The 14,840-nt window shown below is 50.4% G+C and overlaps 2 protein-coding genes across 2 annotated transcripts in view; both read right to left on the reverse strand.

Annotated features, from left to right (window-relative positions):
• TRIM35 (tripartite motif containing 35) overlaps positions 1 to 5,448 on the reverse strand; it is a 20,494-nt gene extending 15,046 nt beyond the window's left edge. The window contains exons 1-2 of the mRNA XM_074536363.1: positions 5,059 to 5,448; positions 992 to 1,445 (exon numbers count right to left, since the gene is read on the reverse strand). Coding sequence (XP_074392464.1) covers positions 992 to 1,445; positions 5,059 to 5,135 — 531 coding nt within the window. The 5' untranslated portion in view covers positions 5,136 to 5,448. The remainder of the gene's footprint in view (positions 1 to 991; positions 1,446 to 5,058) is intronic.
• Positions 5,449 to 9,879: 4,431 nt separating this feature from the next.
• DRC1 (dynein regulatory complex subunit 1) overlaps positions 9,880 to 14,840 on the reverse strand; it is a 51,091-nt gene continuing 46,130 nt past the window's right edge. The window contains exons 12-15 of the mRNA XM_074537374.1: positions 14,308 to 14,484; positions 14,081 to 14,208; positions 10,433 to 10,573; positions 9,880 to 10,348 (exon numbers count right to left, since the gene is read on the reverse strand). Coding sequence (XP_074393475.1) covers positions 10,237 to 10,348; positions 10,433 to 10,573; positions 14,081 to 14,208; positions 14,308 to 14,484 — 558 coding nt within the window. The 3' untranslated portion in view covers positions 9,880 to 10,236. The remainder of the gene's footprint in view (positions 10,349 to 10,432; positions 10,574 to 14,080; positions 14,209 to 14,307; positions 14,485 to 14,840) is intronic.

Consider the following 14,840-nt stretch of genomic DNA (forward strand, 5'->3'; position numbering starts at 1 on the left):
CCATGCCTGCATCCATTATCCATCATCCATCCATGGTTCCAAGCATGGTTCCATCCATCCATCCATCCATAGATCCATCCATCCATCCATGGTTCCATCCATGGTTCCATCCATGGTTCCATCCATCATCCATCCATCCATCATCCATCCATCCATCCATCCATCCATCCATCCATCCATCCATCCATCATCCATCCATCCATCATCCATCCATCCATCCATCCATCCATCCATCCATCCATCATCCATCCATCCATCCATCCATCCATCATCCATCCATCCATCCATCCATCCATCCATCCATCCATCCATCCCTCTCCCCTATTCCCTGCCCAACCCCTCACCCTAAAATCCGCCGCCGCCTCCTGCACCGGCCTCATCTTGTGCCCCTGGTGCTCCTTGGAGCTCTGGCACGAGAAGCACGCCAGCTCCTTGTCCTCCAGGCAGAAGAACTTGGGCTCCTCGTGGTGCGCGGGGCACAGCGCCCCGCCGCGGCCCTGCCGCTGCCCGTCCTCCTTCAGCACCAGCTCCACCAGGTTCATCCATCCATCCATCCATCCATCCATCCATCCATCCATGGTTCCATCCATGGTTCCATCCATCCCTTCATCCACAGATCCATCCCTCCATTATGTATCCATCCATCCATGGATCCATCCATCCATGGTTCCATTCATCCACATCCATCCATCCATCCATGCATCCAACCATCCACACCCATCCATCTATGGATCCATCCACATTCATCCCTCCATCCATGGATCCTTCTGTGGATCCATCCCTCCATCCATCCCAGTTCATCCATGGATCCATCCCTCCATTCATTCATGGATCCATCCATGGATCCATTCACCCACATCCATCCATCCATCCATCCATCCATCCATGGTTCCATCCATCCATCCATCCATCCATCCATCCATCCATCCATCCATCCATCCATCCATCCATCCACCCATCCCTCTCCCCTATTCCCTGCCCAACCCCTCACCCTAAAATCCGCCGCCGCCTCCTGCACCGGCCTCATCTTGTGCCCCTGGTGCTCCTTGGAGCTCTGGCACGAGAAGCACGCCAGCTCCTTGTCCTCCATGCAGAAGAACTTGGGCTCCTCGTGGTGCGCGGGGCACAGCGCCCCGCCGCGGCCCTGCCGCTGCCCGTCCTCCTTCAGCACCAGCTCCACCAGGTTCCTCAGCGTGTGGTTGATGCGGAGCTGCCCAAACGAGGACCTCTCCTTGCACAGGGGGCACTCGGGCCGCCGCTGCTCCCACGAGCGGCTGATGCAGCTCTTGCAGAAGTTGTGGCCGCACGGCAGCGTCACGGCCTCCCGGAAGGGTTCGTAGCACACGGGGCACTGCAATTCCTCCCTCAAGCCCGGCGTGCTGGATGGTGGAGCTGCCGAGCTGCTGCTGCTGCTGGGGCAGGGATCGTCGTCTCTGTTTTCCATGCTGCGGGATTTTTAGGAGTGTGATTTATTTTTTTTTTTTTTTAAATTTTTTTTTTCTTTCTTCTTCCCCAAGCTGCCCCGACCGGACAAACGGCTCCGCTTTCTGATGCAACCGCTCCGGTTTCCTGCCGGTGACTCAGCCGCGCTCCCTCCCTCCCTCCCCGCCTGCTGACAACGCCCCGGGGCCGCGGCCGAGGGGGCTCCGCACCGCGGGGGCGGCGGAAAAAGCGGACGGGACCCCCCCCCCGTTCCAGCCCCGCGGTTGGACCGGGACCCTCGCACCGGACACGCCCCGGGGCAGCTCCGGTGCCCGGTTCTGGATCCACAGGTCCCGGTGCTCCAAATTTGGAGCTGCTCCGGTTCTTGACAACCAACCCGGAGCTGCCGCGGTCCCCCAAAATCGGGGCAGCCCCGGAGCTCGGTTCTGGATCTCCAGGTCCCGCTCCCAGCACCGGGGTTGCTCCGGTGCTCGAACCCCACCCCGGGACTACCCCGGTCCCTCAAACTCGGGGCTGTTCCATTGCCCGGTTCTGAGTCCCCAGGTCCCGGTTTCGGTCCCCCAAACTCGGGGTAGCCCCAGTGCCCGGTTCTGGATCCTCAGATCCCGGTCCCCAAAACTCGGGGCTGCTCTGGTGCCCGGTTCCCCAGGTGCCGGTCCTGGTCCCCCAAACTCGGGACTGTTTCGGTGCCCGGTTCGGGATCCCCATGTCCCGGTCCCCCAAACTCGGGACTACTCCGGTGCACGGTTCTGGGTTCCCACATTCTGGTTTCGGTCTCCCAAACACGGTTCTGGATCCCTGGTCCCGGTGCCACAAACTTGGAGCGGCTCCGGTTCTTGACCCCCACCCCGGGGCTGCCCCGGTCCCTCAAACTCGGGGCTGTTCCATTGCCCGGTTCTGAGTCCCCAGGTCCCGGTTTCGGTCCCCCCAAACTCGGGGCAGCCCCGGTGCCCGGTTCTGAGTCTCCAGGTCCCGGTTTCGGTCCCCCAAACTCGGGGTAGCCCCAGTGCCCGGTTCTGGATCCTCAGACCCCGGTCCCCCAAACTCGGGGCTGTTCCGGTTCTCGACCGTCACTTCGAGGGTGCCCCGGTCCCCCAAACTCGGGGCAGCCCCGGTGCCCGGTTCTGAGTCTCCAGGTCCCGGTTTCGGTCCCCCCAAACTCGGGGCAGCCCCAGTGCCCGGTTCTGGATCCTCAGATCCCGGTCCCCCAAAATCGGGGCTGTTCCGGTCCCCCAAACTCGGGGCTGTTCCGGTTCTCGACCGTCACTTCGAGGGTGCCCCGGTCCCCCAAACTCGGGGCTGCCCCGGTGCCCGGTTCTGGGTCCCCATGTCCCGGTCCCGCTCCCCCAAACTCGGAGCCGCTCCAGTGCCCGGTTCGGGGTCTCAGCGACCCAGTCTCCCAAACTCGGAGCCGCTCCAGTGCCCGGTTCGGGATCCCCTGGTCCCGGTCCCGATCCCCCAAACGTGGGGCTCCCCCGGTGCCCGGATCCGGCTCCCCCGGCCTCTCCCGGGGCAGCTCCGGTGCCCGGTTCCGGTCCTCCTGTCCCGGTCCCCATGTCCCGGTCTCGGCTCCCACCTCCCCCTTTCCTACCCCGGTACAGCCCCGGTGACCGGAGCTGGACCGTCTGTCCCGAGCCCGGATTTGGATCCTCACCCACCCCGCGGTTCCCCTCGGTTCCCGGGCCCCGGGGCAGCCCCGGTTCCCCAAATTCGGGCCCGGACCGGTCTCCCCCTAACTCGGGCCAGCCTCGGGTGTCCCGATCTCCAATCCCGGGGCTGCTCCTGTGCCGGGACCCCCAGTCCCGGAGCTGCTCGGGTGTCCCGTACTCCAATCCCGGTACCCGGTCCCCCAAACCCGGAACGGCCCCGGTCCCCTATCCCGGGGCCGCTTCTGTGCCCGATCGCAGTTCTCAACCCCCGGTCCCACATCCCGGAGCCACTCCGGTGTCCGGTCCTCCAATTCTGGTGCCTGGTCCCGCTCCCCCACCCCCGGTCCCACATCCCGGGACCACATCGGTGTCCGGTCCTCCAATTCTGGTGCCCGGTCCCTCTCCCTCAACCCCGGAACAGCCCCGGTCCCCCATCCCGGAGCCACTCCGGTGTCCGGTCCTCCGATTCCGGTGCCCGATCCCGGTTCCCAACCACGGTCCACTCCGGTGCCCGGTCCCGGTTCCCAAGCCCCGGTCCCCCAATCTCGGGACCACTCCGGGGCTCCGTACCCCAATCCCGGTGCCCGATCCCGGTCCCCAATCCCCGGTCCCCCATCCCGGGAGCACTCCAGTTCCCGGCCTCCAATCCCGGTGCCCGGTCCCGGTCCCCCAGCCCCGGCCCCCCCATCCCGGGACCACTCCGGTGCCCGGTCCCCGTCCCCCAGCCCCGGTCCCCCATCCCGGGACCACTCCAGTTCCCGGTCCCCCAATCCCGGTGCCCTGTCCCGGTCCCCCAAAACCGGAACAGTCCCTGTGCCCCATCCCGGGACCACCCCGGAGCCCGGTCCCGGTCCCCCAGCCCCGGTTCCCCATCCCGGGACCACTCCAGTTGCCGGTCCCCCAATCCCGGTGCCCGATCCTGGTCCCCCAAAACTGCAACAGCCCCGGCCCCCCATCCCGGGACCACTCCGGTGCCCGGTCCCGGTCCCGGTCCCCAACCCCCGGTCCTCTATCCCGGAGCCATTTCGGTTCCCGGTCCCCCAATCGCGGTGTTCGATCCCGGTTCCCAACCCCCGGGACCACTCCGGTGCCCGGTCCCGCTCCACTAAGCCCGGAATAGCCCCGGTCCCCCATCCCGGGGCCACTCCAGTTCCCGGTCCCCCAGTCGCGGTGCCCGATCCCGGTCCCCCAAAACCGGAACAGCCCCGGTCCCCCATCCCGGCACCACTCCTGTGCCCGGTTTCCAAATCCCGGTGCCCGGTCCCGGTCCCCCAGCCCCGGTCCCCCATCCCGGAGCCACTCCGGTGCTCCGTATCCCAATCCCGGTGCCCGATCCCTGTTCCCAACCCCCGGTCCCCCACCCCGGGGCCACTCCGGTGCCCGGTTTCCAAATCCCGGTGCCCGGTCCCCCATCCCGGGACCACTCCGGTGCTCCGTACCCCAATCCCGGTGCCCGATCCCCGTCCCCCAAAACCGGAACAGCCCCGGTCCCCCATCCCGGCACCACTCCGGTGCTCCGTACCCCAATCCCGGGGCTCGATCCCGTTTCCCAACCCCCGGTCTCCCACCCCGGGGCCACTCCAGTTCCCGGCCCCCAATCCCGGTGTTCGATCCCGGTTCCCAACCCCCGGCCCCCCAATCCCGGGACCACTCCGGTGCCCTGTCCCGCTCCACTAAGCCCGGAACAGCCTCGGTCCCCCATCCCGGGACCACTCCGGTGCTCCGTACCCCAATCCCGGTGCCGCAATCCCGGTCCCCCAGCCCCGGTCCCCCACCCCGGCACCACTCCTGTGCCCGGTTTCCCAATCCCGGTGCCCCATCCCGGTCCCCAACCCCCTCTCCCGCTCCACGTGGCGCTATCCCGGTCCCTCCCGGTTCCTCCCGGCCATTTCCCGGTGCCGCTGCCGGTTCCGGGCGGTTCCCCGGTGTACCGGGGGGGTGTCCCGGGGCTCGGTGGGGGTCTCACCTGTCGGAGCAGCCGTGGCACCGCTCCCTCCTCCGCTGCAGACGGCGCGGGGGTCCCCGGTGTCCCTGCTGCGCCATCGCGGGCTCGCTGATATTGCCGGTGCTCCCGGAGGGCGGAGCGGGATGGGAGGGTCGGGATGAGGCTCCCGGGGAGGCTCCCGGGGCTGGCCCGGCCTCTCCCGGGCCCTCGGTGGCACCGAGACCCCGCCCCGGGAATTTTGGGGATCGCAGAAATGGCAAAAATTCACTTTGGTCTCCTCTCCCGTTTGCACCGGGAATGGAATTCCTGAGAAATCCAGTCCGGAATTTCCCGGGAGCGGCGTTGCCCGTTCCTGTTGTTCCACTTTTCCGTGTTTTCCATCCACCCGTTCCAAAATTCCCTTTAGTTTTTCTTTTTTTTTTAAATTTTTTTCGGGTTTTTTTCCTCAGTTTTTTTTTTTTAATTTTTTTTTGGTTTTTTTTTTCCTTACTTTTCTTTTGTTTTGTTTTGTTTTGTTTTGTTTGTTTTTGGTTTTTTTTGCTTTTTCACGTTCCTACCCCGGGAGTCCCGCGGTTCTTCCCCCCCCCCCGCCAAAAAAAAAAAAAAAAATTAAAAAAAAATTCCGCCGTGGGAAGCGGGAGGAATCGAAAAAAAATTATCAAAGGAAAGAAAAACAAGAGAGGAAAAAACAAAAAGACAGAAAAAAAAGAAAAAAAAAAAAAAGAAGGAAAAAAAAAGAAGGAAAAAAAAAGAAGGAAAAAAAAAGAAAGAAAGAAAGAAAAAGAAAAAAAGAAGGAATAAAAAATTAAAAAAGAAGGGAAAAAAAAAGAAAAAATAAAAAAGAAGGAAAAAAAAGAAAAAAGAAGGAAAAAAAGAAAGAAAGAAAAAAATAAAAAAGAAGGAATAAAAAAATTTAAAAAGAAGGAAAAAAAAAGAAAGAAAGAAAAAGAAAGAAAGAAAAAGAAAAAAAATAAAAAAGAAGGAATAAAAAAAATTAAAAAGAAGGGAAAAAAAAAAGAAATAAAATAAAAAATAAGGAAAAAAAAGAAGGAAAAAAAAAAAGAAAGAAAGAAAAAGAAAAAAGAAAAAAAAAGAAGGAATAAAAAAATTAAAAAGAAGGGAAAAAAGAAAGAAAAAAAATAAAAAAAGAAGGAAAAAAAAGAAGGAAAAAAAGAAAGAAAGAAAGAAAAAGAAACAATAAAAAAAAGAAGGAATAAAAAAAATTAAAAAGAAGGGAAAAAAAAGAAAGAAAAAAGAAAGAAAAAATAAAAAAGAAGGAAAAAAAGAAAGAAAGAAAAAGAAAGAAAGAAAGAAAAAGAAAAAATAAAAAAAAGAAGGAATAAAAAAAAATTAAAAAGAAGGGAAAAAAAAAAGAAAAAAAGAAAAAATAAGAAAAATAAAGATGTTTTTTTCCACCCTTTGGAGCCGTTGTTTTCCAAAGGCCGCCAGTCCAAGGTTAAAGATAAAACCGGCCGGGAATCCACGCCAGGAATGTGGGAAAAGGGGGATGGGGAAAAAAATCCCTGCTGGAAAAATCTCAGTTGAGGAATTTTTGGGAATTCAGGACAGGGAAAGGGGATTGGGGTGGAATTTTTGGGAAGAGCCCGAGGGAGAAGCAGAAAAAATCACGGAATTATTCAGGAATAATCCATGAATTCCAGGATTTGTGCCCCCCCCCCTCCCAAATCCACAGGGATTTGAAAACCCACCAGGAAAATCCTTTTTTTTTTCCAGGCAGGAAAATTCCAAGCCTTGAGAATTCCATGGGGTTTTTAAAACCCAGGAATATTTGGGATTTCTGGGCTGGAATTCCCAGAGAATTCCCTGGAAATGTCCCAGGAAAGGTTGGAGAATCCTGGAATTTTGGAATTGCCAGAATTTGGGAATTCCAGGCCTCAGATCCCACGGGTTTGTGGCACTTCCCAAAAATTCCAGGAATTCCCTGGATCCAGGAATTTCCTGGATATTGGAAGGTTTTGGAATTGGAATGGGATGGGATTTAAGCTGCTATCCAGGAATTCCATGTCCCAAATCCCACGGTTTTGTGGCAATTCCCACAATTCCAAGAATTCCCTGGATCCTGGTAAATGTGGGGTTGGAATTGGGGTGGGATTTAAGCTTCCATCCCGGAATTTGGGAATTCCATGTCCCAAATCCCACGGTTTTGTGGCAATTCCCACAATTCCAAGAATTCCAAGAATTCCCTGGATCCAGGAATTCCCTGGATGGTGGAAAGGGTTTGGGCTGGAATGGGATGGGATTTAAGCTTCCATCCTGGAATTTGGGAATTCCAGGCCTCACATCCCACGGTTTTGTAACAATTCCCACAATTCCAAGAATTCCTTGGATCCTGGAAAATGTGGGATTGGAATTGGGGTGGGATTTAAGCTTCCATCCTGGAATTCCAGGCCTCAGATCCCACGGGTTTCTGGCACTTCCCACAATTCCCTGGATCCAGGAAATCCCTGGATATTGGAAGGTGTTGGGCTTGGAATTGGGATAGGATTTAAGCTTCCATCCTGGAATTTGGGAATTCCAGGCCTCACATCCCACGGTTTTGTAACAATTCCCACAATTCCAAGAATTCCTTGGATCCTGGAAAATGTGGGATTGGAATTGGGGTGGGATTTAAGCTTCCATCCTGGAATTCCAGGCCTCAGATCCCACGGGTTTCTGGCACTTCCCACAATTCCAAAATTTCCTGGATCCAGGAAATCCCTGGATATTGGAAGGTTTTGGAATTGGAATGGGATGGGATTTAAGCTTCTATCCAGGAATTCCAGGCCTCAAATCCCACATCTTTGTGGCACTTCCCAAAAATTCCAAGAATTCCCTGGATCCTGGAAAATGTGGGATTGGGATTGAGACGGGATTTAAGCTTCCATCCCAGAATTTGGGAATTCCAGGCCTCAGATCCCACGGTTTTGTAGCACTTCCCAAAATTCCAATTCCCATTCCCTGCACACAGATCCAGGTTTGGGAATGATTTATTTAACCCCTTCCAGGAATTCCTGGCTCCCATCCAGGGAAATCCACACCCGGCACCGGCGATTCCCAAGTTTTGCTCCATCCCGGTGGGATCCACATCCGGAATATTCCGGAATAATCCCGGGAATCCAAGGCTGAGCTCACGCCTCAGAATTCCAGGCCTCAGATCCCACGGTTTTGTGACACTTCCAACAATACCAAGAATTCCCTGGATCCTGGAAAATGTGGGGTTGGGATTGGGATGGGATTTAAGTTTCCATCCCGGAATTTGGGAATTCCAGGCCTCAGATCCCACGGTTTTGTGGCAATTCCCAAAATTCCAAGAATTTCCTGGATCCTGGAAAATTTGGGATTGGGATTGAGATGGGATTTAAGTTTCCATCCTGGAATTCCAGGCCTCAGATCCCACGGTTTTGTGGCACTTCCCAAAATTCCAATTCCCATTCCCTGCACACAGATCCAGGTTTGGGAATGATTTATTTAACCCCTTCCAGGAATTCCTGGCTCCCATCCAGGGAAATCCACACCCGGCACCGGCGATTCCCAAGTTTTGCTCCATCCCGGTGGGATCCACATCCGGAATATTCCGGAATATTCCCGGGAATCCAAGGCTGAGCTCACGCCTCAGAATTCCATTCCAGGCCTCAGATCCCACGGTTTTGTGGCACTTCCCACAATTCCAAGAATTCCCTGGATCCTGGAAAATGTGGGCTTGGGATTGAGATGGGATTTAAGTTTCCATCCTGGAATTCCAGGCCTCAGATCCCACAGCTTTGTGGCACTTCCCAAAATTCCAAGAATTCCCTGGATCCAGGAAATCCCTGGATATTGGAAGGTGTTGGCTTGGAATTGGGATGGGATTTCAGCTTCCATCCCGGAATTTGGGAATTCCAGGCCTGAGATCCCACGGTTTTGTGGCACTTCCAACAATACCAAGAATTCCCTGGATCCTGGAAAATTTGGGATTGGGATTGAGATGGGATTTAAGTTTCCATCCTGGAATTCCAGGCCTCACATCCCACGGTTTTGTGGCACTTCCCAAAAATTCCAAGAATTCCTTGGATCCGGGAAAATGTGGGGTTGGGATTGGGATGGGATTTAAGTTTCCATCCTGGAATTTGGGAATTCCAGGCCTAACATCCCACGGTTTTGTGGCACTTCCCACAATTCCAAGAATTCCCTGGATCCTGGAAGTTTGGGATTGGGATTGAGATGGGATTTAGGCTTCCATCCAGGAATTCCATGTCCCAAATCCCACAGTTTTTTTGGCAATTCCCACAATTCCAAGAATTCCCTGGATCCTGGAAAATGTGGGGTTGGGATTGAGATGGGATTTAAGTTTCCATCCTGGAATTCCAGGCCTCAGATCCCACGGGTTTGTGGCACTTCCCAAAATTCCAAGAATTCCCTGGATCCAGGAAATCCCTGGATATTGGAAGGTGTTGGGCTTGGAATTGGGATGGGATTTAAGCTTCCATCCTGGAATTTGGGAATTCCAGGCCCCAAATCCCACAGTTTTGTGGCAATTCCCACAATTCCAGGAATTCCCTGGATTGTGGAAAATGTGGGGTTGGGATTGAGATGGGATTTAAGTTTCCATCCTGGAATTCCAGGCCACAGATCCCACGGGTTTCTGGCACTTCCCAAAATTCCAAGAATTCCCTGGATCCAGGAAATTCCTGGATATTGGAAGGTTTTGGAATTGGAAGGGGTTGGGATTTAACTTCTATCCAGGAATTCCATGTCCCAAATCCCACGGTTTTGTGGCACTTCCCACAATTCCAAGAATTCCCTGGATCCTGGAAAATGTCAGGTTTGGAATTGGGATGGGATTAAAGTTTCCATCCTGGAATTTGGGAATTCCAGGCCTCAGATCCCACGGTTTTGTGGCACTTCCCACAATTCCATGAATTCCCTGGATCCTGGAAAATGTGGGATTGGGATTGAGATGGGATTTAAGTTTCCATCCCGGAATTTGGGAATTCCAGGCCTCAGATCCCACGGTTTTGTGGCACTTCCCAAAATTCCAATTCCCATTCCCTGCACACAGATCCAGGTTTGGGAATGATTTATTTAACCCCTTCCAGGAATTCCTGGCTCCCATCCAGGGAAATCCACACCCGGCACCGGCGATTCCCAGGTTTTATTCCGGATCCACATCCGGAATATTCCGGAATATTCCCAGGAATCCAAGGCTGAGCTCAGCGGGGATCAACCTTGCGTGGATCCCAAATATTCCTCCAGCAGCATTCCCAGCTCCGTGTTCTGCTGCTGCAGCGCCGCGGCCTCGGAAAAGAGCTGGGATCTCCGGGTCAGCACTTTGCTGGGAAAAGGAAACGCCGGGAAAATCCATGGAAAAAATCCTTGGAATTGTCCCAGGGCTGCCCCAGCCCCGCCAGGCACTCACTGGTATTCCACGAGCGCGGATCCGAGCGCGTCCCAAAGTTTGAGTTTCCGCTGGGGAAGGATTTGGGTCATGGCTTCCCAGTATTCCCGGTCCTTGGAATTGTCCCGCACGTCCTGGAGTTCCCTGGGGGGCCCCTCGTCCCTGGGGAGGGAGAACAAATCCTTGGGATGGAGGAAAAATCTTTGGGATGGAGGAAAAATATTTGGGATAAAGGAAAAAATCTTTGGGATAAAGGAAAAAAACCTGGGGATTGAGAACAAAACTTTGGGATGGAGAAAAAAAATCTTTGGGATGGAGAAAAACCTGGGGATTGGGAACAAAACTTTGGGATGGAGAAAAAATTCTTTGGGATGGAGAAAAAATCTTTAGGATTGAGAACAAATCTTTGGGATGGAAAACAAATCTTTGGGATAAAGGAAAAAAACCTGGGGATGGAGAAAAAACCTTGGGATTGAGAACAAATCTTTGGGATGGAGAACAAATATTTGGGAATAGTGGAAAAATCTTTGGGATGGAGAAAAAAATCCTTGGGATGGAGAAAAAAATCTTTGGGATAAAGGAAAAACCTTGGGATTGAGAACAAAACTTTGGGATGGAAAACAAATCTTTGGGATAAAGGAAAAAAACCTGGGGATTGAGAACAAATCCTTGGGATGGAGAAAAAAATCTTTGGGATGGAGAAAAAAATCCTTGGGATGGAGAAAAAACCTTGGGATTGAGAACAAATCTTTGGGATGGAGAACAAATCTTTGGGAACAGTGGAAAAATCTTTGGGATGGAGAAAAAATTCTTTGGGATGGAGAAGAAACCTTGGGATTGAGAACAAAACTTTGGGATGGAGAAAAATATCTTTGGGATGGAGAAAAAATTCTTTGGGATGGCTTTGGGATAAAGGAAAAAACCTGGGGATAAAGGAATAAAACCTGGGGATTGAGAACAAAACTTTGGGATGGAGAAAAAAATTCTTTGGGATGGAGAAAAAATCTTTGGGATGAAGAAAAAAATCTTTGGGATTGAGAAAAAATCTTTGGGATAAAGGAAAAAAACCTGGGGATTGAGAACAAAATTTTGGGATGGAGAAAAAATCTTTGGGATGGAGAAAAAATTCTTTGGGATGGAGAAAAAATCTTTGGGATTGAGAACAAAACTTTGGGGATGGAGAACAAACAGAACAAATTTTTGGCATGGACAAGAAACTCTGGGAATGGACAACAAACTCCTGGGATGGAGAAAAAATCTTTGGGATGGAGAACAAATCCTTGGGATAGAAAACAAAGTTTTGGGATGAAGAACAAATCTTTGGGATGGAGAACAAATCCTTGGAATAAAGAAGAAATCCTTGGGATAGAAAACAAATGTTTGGGATGAAGAACAAATCCTTGGGATGGAGAACAAATCAATGGAATAAAAAACAAATCCTTGGGATAGAAAACAAATTTTTGGGATGAAGAACAGATCTTTGGGATGGAGAAAAAAATCCTTGGAATAAAAAACAAATCCTTGGGATAGAAAACAAATTTTTGGGATGGAGAAAAAATCTTGGGGATAGAGAACAAATCCTTGGGATAGAAAACAAATCCTTGGGATAGAAAACAAATTTTTGGGATGGAGAAAAAATCTTTGGAATGAAAAACAAATCCTTGGGATAGAAAACAAATTTTTGGGATGGAGAGAAAATCCTTGGGAATGAAGAACAAATCCTTGGAATAAAGAACAAATCATTGGGATAGAAAACAAATTTTTGGGATGAAGAACGAATCTTTGGGATGGAGAACAAATCCTTGGGATAGAAAACAAATTTTTGGGATGAAGAACAGAACTTTGGGATGGAGAGAAAATCCTTGGGAATAAAGAACAAATCCTTGGGATAGAACACAAATTTTTGGGATGAAGAACAAATCTTTGGGATGGAGAACAAATCATGGGAATGAAGAAGAAATCCTTGGGATAGAAAACAAATGTTTGGGATGGAGGAAAAATCTTTGGGATGGAGAACAAATCCTGGGAATGAAGAACAAATCCTTGGGATAGAACACAAATTTTTGGGATGAAGAACAGAACTTTGGGATGGAGAACAAATCCGTGGAGTAAAAAACAAATCCTTGGGATAGAAAACAAATTTTTGGGATGAAGAACAAATCTTTGGGATGGAGAGAAAATCCTTGGAATGAAGAACAAATCCTTGGGATAGAAATCAAATTTTTGGGATGAAGAACAAATCTTTGGGATGGAGAACAAATCCTTGGAATGAAGAACAAATCCTTGGGATAGAAAACAAATTTTTGGGATGAAGAACAGAACTTTGGGATGGAGAACAAATCCTTGGAATAAAAAAAAATCTTTGGGATAGAACACAAATTTTTGGGATGGAGAAAAAATCTTGGGAATGGAGAACAAATCCTTGGGATAAAGAACAAATCCTTGGGATAGAAAACAAATTTTTGGGATGTAGAACGAATCTTGGGGATGGAGAACAAATCCTTGGGAATGAAGAAGAAATCCTTGGGATAGAAAACAAATTTTTGGGATGAAGAACAGATCTTTGGGATGGAGAACAAATCCTTGGGATAGAAAACAAATTTTTGGGATGAAGAACAGATCTTTGGGATGGAGAACAAATCCTTGGGATAGAAAACAAATTTTTGGGATGAAGAACAGATCTTTGGGATGGAGAACAAATCCTTGGGAATGAAGAACAAATCATTGGGAAAGAAAACAAATCTTTGGGATGGAGAACAAATCCTGGGAATGAAGAACAAATCATTGGGATAGAAAACAAATGTTTGGGATGAAGAACAAATCCTTGGGATGGAGAACAAATCCTGGGAATGAAGAACAAATCCTTGGGATAGAACACAAATTTTTGGGATGAAGAACAAATCTTTGGGATGGAGAACAAATCCTTGGAATAAAAAACCAATCCTTGGGATAGAAAACAAAGTTTTGGGATGGAGAGAAAATCTTTGGGATGGAGAACAAATCCTTGGGATAGAAAACAAATGTTTGGGATAGAAAACAAATTTTTGGGATGGAGAACAAATCCTTGGAATAAAAAACAAATCCTTGGGATAGAACACAAATTTTTGGGATGGAGAACAAATCCTTGGGATAGAACACAAATTTTTGGGATGAAGAACAGAACTTTGGGATGGAGAACAAATCCTTGGAGTGAAGAACAAATCCTTGGGATAAAGAACAAATCCTTGGGATAGAACACAAATTTTTGGGATGAAGAACGAATCTTTGGAATGAAGGACAAATCCTTGGGATAGAAAACAAATTTTTGGGATGGAGGAAAAATCCTTGGAATGAAGAACAAATCCTTGGGATAGAAAACAAATTTTTGGGATGGAGAGAAAATCTTTGGGATGGAGAACAAATCCTTGGGATAGAACACAAATTTTTGGGATGGAGGAAAAATCTTTGGGATGAAGAACAAATCCTTGGGAAGGAGAACCAACTCCATCATTTTCTCCCTTCCCAGCTCCTGGATCATCTCCTGCCCTGATTCATTCCCAGCCTTGGGAATCTCCCGATCCCTCAGGGAAATTTGGGAATCTCTTTCTCCAAGCAGAAAAATCCTGGAATTCCCAGGAATTCCCGAGATCCCGGTTTGGCTCCATCCCGTCCCCCGTCCCCCATTCCCACCTCAGCTTGGGAAATTCCTGCAGGAATTCCCTCAGGATTTTCAGGACGTGATCCACTTGGATAACCGGGATGTGAGAGAGGGATCCGTGCTGGGAATGGGATCGGCTCCTCCCGGCCGGATCTTCCACCTGGAGGGAGCAAAGCCGGAATTTTCCGGGATGAAGGCATCCAATTTTCCTCCGTGGAATTTTTTGGGATGCCCCCGGGGTTTTCTCTGGTGATCCTACCGGGATTTTGGGAGCGTGGTGGGTTTCGTAATCCAGGAAAAAATCCACGAGGGCGCGGAGCTCGTCCTCGTCCTCGATGTGGAGGGCCTGGAAAAGCGGGAATTCCGTCAGGGTTCCGTGGGATGGGGAAGGAAATTTCCAGGAAATTTCAAGGAAAGGAAATTTCAAGGAAAGGAAAGGAAATTTCAAGGAAAGGAAATTTCAAGGAAATTTCAAGGAAATTTCAAGGAAATTTCAAGGAAATTTCAAGGAAATTTCAAGGAAAGGAAAGGAAAGGAAAGGAAAAGGAAAAGGAAAAGGAAAAGGAAAAGGAAAAGGAAAAGGAAAAGGAAAAGGAAAAGGAAAAGGAAAAGGAAAAGGAAAAGGAAAAGGAAAAGGAAAGGAAATTTCAAGGAAATTTCAAGGAAATTTCAAGGAAATTTCAAGGAAATTTCAAGGAAAGGAAAGGAAAGGAAATTTCAAGGAAAGGAAAGGAAATTTCAAGGAAAGGAAAGGAAATTTCAAGGAAAGGAAATTTCAAGGAAAGGAAAGGA

This window comes from Zonotrichia albicollis, chromosome 3, assembly GCF_047830755.1.
Source record: "Zonotrichia albicollis isolate bZonAlb1 chromosome 3, bZonAlb1.hap1, whole genome shotgun sequence".
Taxonomy (NCBI): domain Eukaryota; kingdom Metazoa; phylum Chordata; class Aves; order Passeriformes; family Passerellidae; genus Zonotrichia; species Zonotrichia albicollis.